The sequence below is a fragment of the Phascolarctos cinereus genome, unplaced genomic scaffold, assembly GCF_003287225.1.
Source record: "Phascolarctos cinereus isolate Bilbo 61053 unplaced genomic scaffold, phaCin_HiC Scaffold_726;HRSCAF=1367, whole genome shotgun sequence".
Classification (NCBI taxonomy): domain Eukaryota; kingdom Metazoa; phylum Chordata; class Mammalia; order Diprotodontia; family Phascolarctidae; genus Phascolarctos; species Phascolarctos cinereus.
The window spans coordinates 311,675,290-311,688,819 of record NW_027556098.1 but is presented as its reverse complement, the minus strand read 5'-3'; the positions used below and the strand labels follow the sequence as shown (position 1 = coordinate 311,688,819).

Sequence of the window (13,530 nt, the reverse complement as noted above, 5' to 3'; positions counted from 1 at the left end):
TAGTCTTAGGAAGTTGCCTAGAGAACTAAAGTTAGATGACTTGCCCAGGATCATACAATGAGTACGTGTCAGAGGCAGGACTTCTGGGATCGAGGCCACCTCTCTATCTCTCTATCTCCTATACCATGCTGTCTGTCTTATGTACGTATGTATATATGCATCTATATGGATACCTTGTTTCTCCCAATAAAATGTAAGTTCTTTGAGGTTGTCTTTCATGTTGTCTTTGAATCCTTAGTACCTAACCCACTGTTTGGCACATAGTAGGTGCTTAATAACTATTTGTTGATTGATTGGTTGATTGAGATTCCAAATCATACCTGAATAAGAATCTTCCCTAAAGTATCCAGAGCAAGGCAAGATGCAATCTTCAACTGAATACCTCAAGAGAGGAGGAATCCATTTTCTCCCAAGACTAAACCACTTCTGAATAGCACTGAGCATTAGTAAGTTTTTTCCCTTATGTACTGCCAAACTGACACTCAGTGCTGTCAGGGGCCCATCAACACAAGCCTAAGAGTTCTTCCATATGTTGTTATTCGGTCATTTTTCAGTCATGTCCGACTGGAGTTTTCTTGGTAAATTTACTGGAGTGGTTTGCCATTTATTTCTCCAGCTCATTTTACAGATGAAGAAACTGATGCAGAGTTAAGTGACTTGTCCTTGGTCACACAGCTAGAAGTATCTGAAGCGGGATTTGAATTCAGGAAGATGATTCTTCCTGACTCCAGGCCTGGCATTCTAACCACTGTGCCACCTAGCTGCCCCATGTTGTCTTCCACATGACAGGCCTTCAAATACTTGAGACATGATTCATATCTCCCCTTATTCTTTTCTTCTCCACATTAAACACCATTTCCTCCAATCGTATCAAAAACAGCTAGGTGGCACAGTGGATAGAGCAGTCGGCCTGGAGTCAGGAAGACCTGAGTTCAAATCCAGCCTTAGACACTCCTGTGTGACTCTGGAAAAGTCACTTAACCTCCGTCTACCTCAGTTTCCACATCTGTAAAGTGAGGATAATAATAACACCTACCTGCCAGGGTTGTTGTGAGAATCAAATAAGATACTATTTGTAAAATTCTTAGCACAGTGCCTGGCACATAATAGGCACTTTATAAGTGCTTGTTTCCTTCCTAAATATTTTAGTTATGAGATTGATTGTTTGAACCCAAGGGGAGGACTTTGGTTTTTGTTGTGGTTTTTTTTTAATTTCACCTGATTAGAGTCAGCCTAATGATCTAGCCCATGGGTTGACAAACTACAGGCAGAGAACCAAATCCTCCCCCATTCCTTTTTATATGTTCTCTCCTCACCCCAACTAGAAGTGATTTTTTTTTACATTTTTAGTACAATAAAGCTTTATTTTAAAATGTAACAGCCCTTCTTAGCTCCCCCGAGGCTGCACAAAGTGGCATGCTGCTTAGGTGGTAGTTTTCTGACACCTGTTCTAGCTTATAGAGATCATTTTGGATCTTGACTCTGTCCTACAATGTGTTAGATCTCCCTCCGAATTGTATGGCTACTGCAAAGTTGATAAGCTTGCCATTTATGCTTTTATCCGAGCCATTGATAAAAATGTTCAAAAAAACAAAAAAACAAAAAACAGGGTCAAGGACAGATTCATGGGACACTCCATTGGTCAAAGTTGATATTGAACCATCAATGAGTATCTTCTTAGGGGACACTGGTCACAGAAATCAATAAGATTATAGATTTAGAATTTGAAAGAACCTTAGAGATCATTGAATCTAAACCCCCTAATTTTATGGATGAGGAAACAGAGGTTGGGAGAGATTATGTGACCTGTCCAGGATTACAGAGCTAGTAAATGGCAGGATTTGAACCCAGGTCTTCCTGACTCCACTGCCCAAAAGTCTATCTGATATGCCACCTAGCTGTCAACAGATGGTATAGATCTATGGTCTTGAACTTATCCATGGTAACCTTCACTAGGTAAGCTTGAATCACCAACCTTATGATTAACACCTTAATGTCCAAAATGATTATGCCACAGAGATGGCCTATGGGATAGAATAGATCACATTTCTATACGATTTGACATTGTAAGAGGCCTCAGAGACAATCTCATTCATCTTCCTTGTTTTCCAGGTGAGGAAACTGAGGCCTCAAGAGGCTAGGTAATTTGCCCAAAGCAAAGGTCTGACCATGTCTCTCAAGAGACTCCCGGGGTCCCCTCTTGATTTTAGAATGAGATACTCCCAGTCTGGCTTCGCTTCTACCATTCTAGGCTGGTTACACAGGATTCCCTCCTAAATACTGTATTCCAGCCAAAGTGGCCAACTTATGTTTTCTGTGCAAGACATGCCAACCTCTATCTCTGGGCTTTTTTTTCCTGCTGTTTCCTACGCCTGGAATACACTTCTTACTTACTGCTACCTCATAGAATATATAACTTTCTTCAAGAGTTACCTCAGGACTGGCTAGCCTGATACATTACTCTTGCTCAGACCAATTGTCCCTCAGTTTACTTCAATTTTCAAATGTAACACCAATAAACAGTAGAGTCTTCTTGTCATAAAGTAAAAGATTAAGACAGATGGCTGCTAGAGTCTACCCTTAGAGCAAAATTCTAAGTCATAGTGATCCTGTGGTTTTCCTGCTACCACTAAGAACCTCAGCCCTGGCAGAGCGAAAATGGCAGAGTCAAGATGGCAGAGTCAAGATGGCGGAGTGAGAGCAGCAATTTGCTTGAGCTCTCCCCCAAACCCCTCCAAACACCTATAAAAAATGGCTCTAAACAAATTCTAAGGCAGCAGAACCCACAAAAAGACAGAGTGAAACAAATTTCCAGCCCAAGACAACCTGGATGATTGATCAGAAAGGTATATCTCGCCAGTCTGGGAGCGAAGCACAGTGCAGCGTGGGCGCACAGGCTGCAGTGAACCTGGAGCAGGCCTCAGAGGACTGAATCACGGGCAGCTGTGGTGGTTTCCAGACTCCTCAATCCAGGAATGCCAAAGACAACTTAGAAGGTCAGTGGGAAAAGTCTGTTTCTGTGGTGCTGAGAGAGGAAGGAGGGGTCTCAGCTCCAGTTCCCCAAGAATACGGCCCTGGGGTGGGCAGCTGCTTCCCAAGCTTCCGGCCCACAGACTGAGGGGGAATCGAGTGGCTGGTCAGAAGGGGATTGCAGGGATCTCTCTGCTGGTGCTGAGACAGGAGTCTCTTGCTTTGCCTGTGCTTGGATCTGGGTCACCGTTCTGGACGGGGTCCTGGGGTGAGGAGGAGCTGGCAGTGGAGCTTGTAGTGGCTGTGGACAGGAAACCTTCTTCACAGTTCCAGGACAGAAAGGAGTACTTGTGGTCACTAATAGACCACAGCACAGGCCAGGAAAGTAGTAAACACCTCGCCCCTTATCATACTACCTTGCAAGAACTGAAAATTTACGGGTCCCTACAAGTATCTCTGAAAACAGCTATATAAACCCCCAAAGCTTGGGGCAGTACATTCTCCACATTGGAAGCAGACTCTTACCTTAACAAAGAGTTTAAAACTCAAGTAATTGGCCAGGATCATGAGCAAGCAGTGCAAAAAGAGTCAGACTATATTATCTTACTTTGGTGACAAAGAAGATCAAAATATACAACCAGAAGAAGACAACAAAGTCAGAGCTCCTACATCCAAAGCCTCCAAGAAAAATATGAATCAGTCCCAGGCCTTGGAAGAGCTCAGAAGGGATTTTGAGAAGCAAGTAAGAGAAGTAGAGGAAAAACTGGGAAGAGAAATGAGAGTGATGCAAGAAAATCATGAAAAACAAGTCAACAGCTTGCTAAAGGAGACCCAAAAAATACTGAAGAAAATAACACCTTAAAAAATAGCCTAACCCAAATGGCAAAAGAGGTCCAAAAAGCCAATGAGGAGAAGAATGCCCTAAAAAAAAATTGGCCAAATGGAAAAGGAAGTCCAAAAGATCACTGAAGAAAATACTTCCTTAAAAATTAGAATAGAGCAATTGGAAGCTAGTGACTTTATGAGAAATCAAGACACTGTAAAACAAATCCAAAAGAATGAAAAATTAGAAAACAATGTGAAATATCTCATTGGAAAAACAACTGACCTGGAAAATAGATCCAGGAGAGAGAATTTAAAAATTATTGGACTATCTGAAAGCCATGATCAAAAAAAGAGCCTAGACATCATCTTTCAAGAAATTATCAAGGAAAACTGCCCTGATATTTTAGAACCAGAGGGCAAAATAGAAATTGAAAGAATCCACAGATCTCCTCCTGAAAGAGATCCCCAAAGGAAAACTCCTAGGAATATTGTAGCCAAATTCCAGAGTTCCCAGGTCAAGGAGAAAATATTACAAGCTGCCAGAAGAAACAATTCAAGTACTGTGGAAACACAATCAGGATAACACAAGATTTAGCAGCTTCTACATTAAAGGACAACAGGGCATGGAATATAATATTCCAGAGGGCAAAGGAGATAGGATTACAACCAAGAATCACCTACCCAGCAAAACTGAGTATAATCCTTCAGGGGAAAAAATGGTCATTCAGTGAAATAGAGGACTTTCAAGCATTCTTGATGAAAAGACCAGAGCTGAATAGAAAATTTGACTTTCAAATACAAGACTCAAGTGGAACATGAAGAGGTAAACAGGAAAGAGAAATAATAAGAGACTTATTAAGGTTGAACTGTTTACATTCCTGCATGGAAAGATGATATTTATAACTCATGAGACCTTTGTCAGTATTAGGGTAGTTGGAGGAAAAAAATTATATGTATGATAGATAGATAGATAGATAGATAGATAGATAGATAGATAGATAGATAGAGGGCACAGGGTGAGTTGAAGATTAAGGGGTCATATCTGGAGAATAAAATTAAGGGATGAGAGAGGATTATATTCAGAGAAGAAGAAAGGGAGAGGTAGAATGGGGTAAATTATCTCACAAAAAAAACAGAAAAGAAAAGACTCTTACAGTGGAGGGGAAATGGGGAAGGAGAGAGGGAATGAGTGAATCTTATTCTCATAGGATTTGGCTTAAGGAGGGAATAACATACACATTCAATTGGGTATGGAAATCTGTCTTACCCTAGGAAAATAGGGGAGAAGGGGACAAGAGAGCAGGGGGATGATAGAGAGGAGGGCAGATTGGGAAAGGGTAATCAGAAGCAAATACTTCTGAGGAGGGACAGGGTCAAAAGAAAGAATAGAATAAATGGGAGGGCAGGATAGGATTAAGGGAAATAGAGTTAGTTTTTCACAACATGTCTACTATGGAAGTGTTTTGCATAACTGCACATGTATAACCTATATTGAGTTGCTTGCCTTTTCAATGAGGGTGGTTGGGGAGGGAGGAAGGGAGAAGAATTGAAACCTAACGTTTTAAAAACATGTTTTAAAAAAATGTTTTCACATGCTACTGGGAAATAAGAAATACAGGAAATGGGGTACAGAAGTCTGTCCTGCCCTATAGGAAAATAGAAGGGGAAGGGGATAAGAGAAGGGGGGAAGAGATAGAACAGAGGACAGACTAGGGGAAAGGATGTTCATAATGCATGCTATCTTGGGGTGGGGGAGGGGTGAGATGGGCTGAAAATTTGGAACTCAAAATCTTGTGGAAGTAAATATTGAAAACTGAAAATAAATAAATTTATATTAAGAAAGAGTTACCTCAGTTCTTATGTCCTATCTGAAGCTTTTCTTAATCTCTTCCCCCCACATTATTGTATATTTACTTTTGTATCTCTCCATATACACATTGATTCTGCCTAATAGAAGGTAAGTTCCTTGAAGGCAGAGACTGGTTTTTGTTTGTTTGTTTGTTTTTGTGTTTGTATACCCAATGCTTAGCGCAGTGCTTGGCATATAACAAAAAACTTAATAAGTGTTTTTTGAATGAGCTAGATCAGTGGATGGGTGGATGGATGGATGGATAGATGAGTGTTTGACTATAATTCTTGGTGTTGTCTATGTGCATGACTAAAATTTTCGTTCACGTGGGACATTTTCCCCTAGAACAAATTCACTCCTTACTGGGTAACCCTTAGCCAAGGTGGCAGCCTGGGGCCTGCTCTTGGTCACTAATGCCCAGCCAGTCAACTAATAAGCTATTTCTCTCCTTTTTGTGTCTCCAGAAAATAGGTTTTTTATTACTTTCCATGGCGGGCTGTACATCTCAGATGTACAGAAGGAGGACGCCCTGTCTACATACCGCTGCATCACCAAACACAAGTACAGTGGTGAGACCCGCCAAAGTAATGGGGCCCGACTCTCTGTGTCAGGTAGGCAATGAGCCCTCACAAGTCCGGGGTGGGGATAGGATATGTGTCAAGATCAAAAGTGGGGAATTAAAAGAGAACTTCCATTGGAAAGGCCAGGAGTCAATGTTAGCACCATGGATAAGGGTATCCATTACATATGCAAAGGGCTCTAAATGAGAAGCAGAAGAATTGGAATATAGAGGTTCAATCCTAAATGCACTTTCAGTCTTGGAAAGATAGCATATAAGCATGAAATTTCAAGATACTCACCAAGCAGCATATTTATACGTTCAGATTCATGAAATGTAATCTAGTTCTAGTATAATCTGTACCCCTAAAAGGAGAACAGAGAGAGACAGAGAGACAGAGAGAGACAGAGAGACAGAGAAAGAAAATAAATATACAATGAGGACCTCCATCTGAGTTCTACTGGGATGCCCCATCATGGAAGTGAGATGACACTGCCTTCTTCAAAGCTATACCAACTCCTACCATAAGAGATAACAGAGTATTGAGCACAATATGGCACAAATTTAGAATTTGGAGTCAGGAGAAATGGGTTCAAATCCCAAATCTGGTGATCACTAGCTTTGTGACTATTAATGAAGTCATTTTAGTTTTTCCAAACCTCAGTTTCCTCATTTGTAAGATTGACACTACCTACCATTCCAATTCTTGCACCTACCTGTTGTGAGGATTTATGTATAAATCATTGCATAAAAGAGTTAATATTTCATTATTATTACCAAGTTTAGAATATAGTACAGTCTGTATAGAATATACACTCTGCATCTGCTCTCTCAGAGCCAAACTAACTAAGTTCAAAGAGGCTCTTTACTAGAATGGTGACTATTGGGTGTTGAATTTTTTGGCCATGTGAAATCATGAAATCATTTTTACTAAAGATATGGAGGGGTTGCAGTCTGTGCCGATGGAGTGAGTATCCCTGCAGGTAGAATCACAAATCTTTTGAAGCATTAAAACAGAATGTACTAAGTATAATTATACAAGATTACCACACAAAAGTATTTATGTGATTTTTTAAGCATTTCTTTCCATGAAAATGAATGTACATTTTTGTCATCTTCATCTTTACCACTTCCCTTGTTCTTTAGAACTGGTATAAGTCATATAAAAGCCACATCTGGTAGGAATGGGTGGGGAGAATAATAACTGACATTTATATGGATCATTAAAGTTGGCAAGTGTTAGAAATATTATCTCATTTCAGCAACAAATATTCCTACAAGTATATTGACCATGGTCAAGTCACTTAACCTCTCAATGTTCTAGGCAATTTTCCAGGCAGCAGAGTGGATAGAGCATTGAACCTGGAGTCAGGAAGACCTAAGTCACTTAAATATTCTTTTAGCCTCAGTTTTCATCATCTGTAAAATGGGGATAATGATAATAGCACCTATCTCCCAGGGCTTTGTGAGGATAAAATGAGATAATATTTATAAAGCACTTTGCCAACCTTAAAGTGCTATATAGATACTAGCTATGTGGAGGATGATGATGATGATGATGATGATGATGATGATGATGATGCAGCGAAGGTTACAGCCTTCATTGGGAGAAGAAATTTCCTCATCCAGGAATTCCATTATGTGTGAAATCATAGGCCCAGTCTCCAAAGTTATATGGCATACCTTCATTAAGGGACAAAGAAAAAAGCAGCAAATATAGTTAGGAAGGATCATTTCCAAAAAGGCTTCCTAGAAGAGTGAGCATTAAAGGGAGATTTTGAAGGAGAAGGCCTCAGTTTCCCCCCATCTTAACTTCCTGCAGAAATGTCTTCCCTGCAGAAAGCTTTGCTCCATTCCTCACTCTTAAAAAAGGCCCACAAACACTGATTTTCATTCATTCATTAATTCATTCATTCATTCATTCATATCATTCCACTAGCATTCATTAAGTGCTTACTATAGAAGGCACTGGGCTAGATGCTGGAGATATAAAGCCAAAAGCAAAAATCAAAATGAAGACATTCTCTGCCTTCCAGGAGCTTACATTCTACTGTATAGAAAACCATTTGAGAATCATTTCTGTATTTTTTACCAAGCCATGGTTGAAAATATGTTCTCTTCTGTTTCCTGTTGTCCCTCAGATCAGGATCCCCTGGAGAATAGAACAGGATATAAAACAAAGAGTCCTGCACCAGCAGCCAGGAGACTCACCTTTTCATTCTGGCCCAGCAACGTACATGTCAGCTGTATAACCTGGCCCTAACTCTCTCCCTGTCTGTAGGCTAAGAGGGTTGGACTAGAAAACCTCTAAGGTCCCATCTAATGCTGACATTCTAAGTACTACTGGAGTCAGGAAGACCTGAATTTGGATCCCACCCCAGACACATTAATAGTATGACCCCTAGGCAAGTCATTTAATCTCTGTCTGCTTCCCAACTATAAAATGGGGCTAATGAAAGTGCCCACCTCTCAGGGTTGTTGAGAATGAGATAATATTTATAAAGTGCTTAGCACAGTACCTGACATGTATAGTAGGTATTTAATAAAGGTGTATTTCCTTCCTTTCTTCTTTCCTTCCTCAGCCTCGGTTTTCCTAAGCTATAAAATGGGGTTAATAATAGTACTTATCTCACAGGGCTGCTGTGAGGATCAGATGGGGTAATATGTATGAAGTGTTCTGCAAACCTAAATGCTAGCTCTGAGGGACCCTCCATTTGAATCTCAATTCAAGTTGTCAGAAGCATGACTTCCTGAGCTTCTTTCTAATCTGCAGAGTCAGTTCAGACACACAACGGGTGAAGGAGCATCCAGGCCTGGAAACAAAGTGCTGCCGATGCCGAAAGAGCACGGGTAGCACCAAGGGAATAGTGGCCTGATGTAGGGAGGAGAGAAGCGAGCACACTCCCAGCTCTCAGCTCCCAGCTCCCAAGCTGCCTCGAGAGGCCCAGGACCAGAGATGTGATCGCTGAGCCCTGGGCAGACCACACTCAGGAAAGCTGTTGACAAGCAAGAGTGTGTCCAGAGGAGGGGGAGGAGGAAGAGGAAGGATCTCAAAACCACGGGAGCTTTGATTGAAGAAACAGAAGGAATGGGAGAAAAGAAAATTTCTGCGTTGAGAGCTGTCCTGAAGTATTTGAAGGGCTGTCGAGTGGAAGGGGGTTTTGATTTGCCTGCTTAGCCCCAGAGGGCAGAAGGAGGAGGGATGGGAGGAAAAGGAAGTGGAGCAGACCTAGGCTTCATTTAAGAGGAAATTTCCTTACAATTAGAGTTTTTTAATAGTGGAATGGATTGTCTCAGAAAGTAATGAGCTCCCCATCCCTGAAATTCTTCAAGCAGAGGTTGAATAAATATTTGTTGAGATTAATAACTCAGCGGTGGGAACCTGAAGCTTTGAGGCCACATGTGGGGATGGTGATGGAGAGCTATTAATAATAATAATAGCATTTAAATAGTTCTTTAAGGTTTGCAAAGCACTTTACAAATGTTATCTCATTTGGTTCTCACAATAATCCCTTCAGGTAGGTACCATTTTTATAGCCATTTTACAGATGAAGAAACTGAGGCTGAGAGATTCAATGACTTGCCCAGTCAATCACACAGACAACAAGTATTTAACTCAGGTTTTCATGGCTCCAAGCCCAGTCTTTTGTCTACTGTACCACCTGCCTGGACTCAAGGGAAACCAGGAACTTGAGATAAGAGATGAGAAGGGAATATATGGGTAATGCAGGGACTCTGATTTGATATATTGTGATAGGCTGATTTGTAAGTTTTCTCTCTTGGCAAAGATGCAGCTGTTACTAGGGCAGAGTTAGCCCACTCCTGAGTGAGTGCCCACTCACTGCCCACACTCCCTCCAACCTTCCTGTAAACCAAACCACTTTCACTTTCCAATGATTCTTGCTCTCTCACAGGCTTAGTTGTCCAAAGTCCCTATGGTTTGGGCAAGAAGTTAGCTATGTTGATATCTTCTGAGTTTCTAATTTTTTTTATTTGTGGAGGCCTAGCTAGCATGGATGCATCTCCTAGGAATGGGAAAGGGGCAGAGTACTTCCTTGCTGTGCAACAGCAGATTGGATGGTTGAAGTAGCAGTGGCCTGAGCCCTCAGAGTCCCTAGAAATACACTCTCATGAGCAGGTATAAAGAAGGAACCTCAAGAAAGGCAAGAAAGAAAGTATCTGTCAGATCTATGGATAGGGGGAAAATTCATGACTGAAAGAGGAAGAGAGGGTTACAGAAGGTAAAATGGAAAATTTTGATTACATAACATTAAAAAGTTTTTGTGCAGATAAAACCAATACAGCTAAAATTAGAATAGAAGCAGGCAAATGGGAAAAAAATCTTTGCAGTAAGTTTCTCTGATAATTCTAAGCTATTTAGAGAATCGATTTAAATTTGTAAGAATAAGAACAATTCCTCAACTGATAAATGGCTACAGGACATAAATGGGCAGTTTTTAAAGTAAGAAAGCCAAGCTATCAGTAGCCAAAAATTAAAAATTAAAACAGCTCTGAAATTCTATTTCACAATGATCAAATGGATAAATTTGGGGTGAGGGAGAAAGAAAAATGATGAGTGTTGGAAGGGCTATGGAAAAAACAGGTATCTTATTAATGAACTGTTGATTGAGCTGTGAACTGATCCAGCCATTTTGAAAGCAATGGGGAACTATGCCCCAAAAGTTATTACATACCCTTTGACCCAGTAATACCACTACTAGATCTCTACCAAGAAGTTGTAACTTGTACAGTGGCCACACCCTGATAAATCACACAGACAGGCTAAACCAGGTTGAGGGTAGCTGAAAAGGCTTTGAACCCATCAGTGAATTAGGAGGATGCCTACTCCAAGCATGTGATGGATTTCTCCTGGTGGAATGGGCAGATGAGAGTTTGGTCAGACATCAAAGTCATCCACTGCATCCTAGGCCATTGCCAGTCTTCCCAGTGGACTTCAGTAACTCTAGAAGAGAGAAAGAAGCTGTTGATTTGTGCAGCTTTGTCTCATTTAAATCCAATTTACATGCAAGTCTTCTTCAAAAACAAAGGATCAACAACTCCCAAAGAGATAAAAAAAAAGACCCACATATACATACATACATATATATATATATATATATATATATATATCAGCTCTCTTTGTGATAACAAAGAATTGGAAACTGAGGAGATGTCTATCAATTGGGGAATGGCTAAACAAGTTATGGTAATATTAATGTGATAGAATACTATTGCACTATAAGAAATGATGAAGGGAATGGTTTCAAAGAAAATGGGGAAGATTTGTATGAACTGATGCAAAGTGAATCGAAAAGAACCAGCAGAACAATTTTCATACAATAGCAATATTATAAAGATAACCATCTTTGAAAGTCTTATGACCTCTCATCAACACAATGACTAACCGTGATTCCACAGGACTCATGATGAAACAGGCCACCTACCTCATAATAGAAACATGATAGAGGGCAGATTGAGGCTTTAAAAAAAAGACCTGGTAAATGCAGTAATTGATTTTGCTTGACTATATATGTTTGTAAGAAAGGATTTTGTTTTTCTTGCTTTCTCGGTGGAGGTGGGAAGAAGAGTAGGAGAGAGACAAGGTTTGAAAAAATTGTTGGAAAAAAAGCATCTCTTTTTTGTAGTGGCAAAGGATTGGAAACTAAAAGGGTACCATGAGTTCGGGAATGGCTAAATCAAGTATAATATATGAATATAATGAAATATTATTGTGTCTTAAGAAATTATGGGGGCAGCTAGGTGGCGCAGTGGATAGAGCACTGGCCCTGAAGGGAGGAGGACCTGAGTTTAAATCCAGCCTCAGACCAAACACTTAACACTTACTAGCTGTGTGACTCTGGGCAAGTCACTTAACCCCAATTGCCTAAAAAAAAAAAAATTATGAAAAGGATAGTTTCAGAGAAACCTGGGAAGATTCATATGAACAGATGCATAATGAAGTGAGCAGAACCAGAACAATTTGCATAATAACAATAATGTTGCAAAGACCAGACAACATTGTAAACAACTTTGAAAGACTTAAGAGCTCTGCTCAATACAGTGATCAGCCACAATTCCAGAAGACTAATAATGAAACATGTTACCCCTCTGATTGACAGGTGATAGATACAAGATGTAAAATGCATCTTACAGATATAGAATGAGATGTACATTTTAGGACATGGACAAGGCAAGAATTTTTATTAACTATTCATGTTCATTATGAGAGGTTTTTTTTCTTTCTTTTTCAGTTGGAGGTTGAGAGGAAGAAAAATCAATACTTATTCATTGAAAATTTTAAATTAAACTTTTATAAAAAAGAGAGAAACTTGACAAGAAGGTCAGCACTCTAGAACCAGAAGATCTATAGCTAGAAGGAAACCTAGAGGCCACCCAGTCTAACCCCATCATTTTACAACCAGGGAAACTGAGTCTCAGGCCGGTTAAATGACTTACCCAGTATTACACAGCTAGCAAGGTGCAGAGTCAGGATTAGAATCTCAGTTCTCCAAATCCTCAGTCAGTACTCTTTCCCCCATTCTACACTGTCTCCTATCCAAGGTTTTCTCTACTTCTTTGTAAGCATGGAGCTCTGCACCCCCAAGCTGGCATGGCAGCTGTCAGTCTCCCTCTCCTGCTACCACTAAGCCTTCTCTGACCTTCAGATTCTTCCCCTTCTCTCAGATCTCCCTGGATTATCCACACAAGCCCCCATTTTTCTTTGTTAACCTGAAACAAAGGTTGGATTTTTTTTTTATTTTTATTTTGGTGTTTTTTTAAAAAAATGCTTTTGTTAATAGCTAAGGAAATGAGAAAGTAAAATTATATAATAGTGCAATGCAGCAAGCATTCATTAAGCACCTACAGCATGCAGAGCTCTGTGCTAGATGCTAGGGAAGGTACATGTTTTAGATACAATGTTGTCTCTGTCCTCATGGAGCTTACAATCTAGTTGGCAATATAACACCATCACATTTTAAGGTTTGCTATAAGAAGCAATGTTATCTGGTTGTTATAATAAGCAGCCTCAAGAGAAGGTCCTTGAGTCACCATCCCCTCTCAGGCTACCAGCCCTTTCCCTTTCTTTTCTTGCACATTCCACCAAATCCCAGTCCTAGGAATGTGACCCTCTAAAGCTAGGTGGATTTTTTTTTTGTTCGTGTGTTTTTTGTTTTTGGTGAAAACATGGGATATACTAGTACCCTGAGCTATGGTTTCCACCAACACAGGGAAAGGTCAACCTTTCATATTAGCCATCATAAGAATCTTCCTTTCCTGGATCTGCGGGTTCTACCCATCACCAGCTCCCTACACAACAATGTACACA

The 13,530-nt window shown here is 40.3% G+C and overlaps 1 protein-coding gene across 1 annotated transcript in view; it reads left to right on the top strand.

Moving 5' to 3' along the window:
- Nucleotides 1-13,530, top strand: part of DSCAML1 (DS cell adhesion molecule like 1) — a 519,489-nt gene that overhangs the window by 370,634 nt on the left and 135,325 nt on the right. Inside the window, 1 exon segment of the mRNA XM_020989670.2 lies at nt 6,109-6,255. Coding sequence (XP_020845329.2) covers nt 6,109-6,255 — 147 coding nt within the window.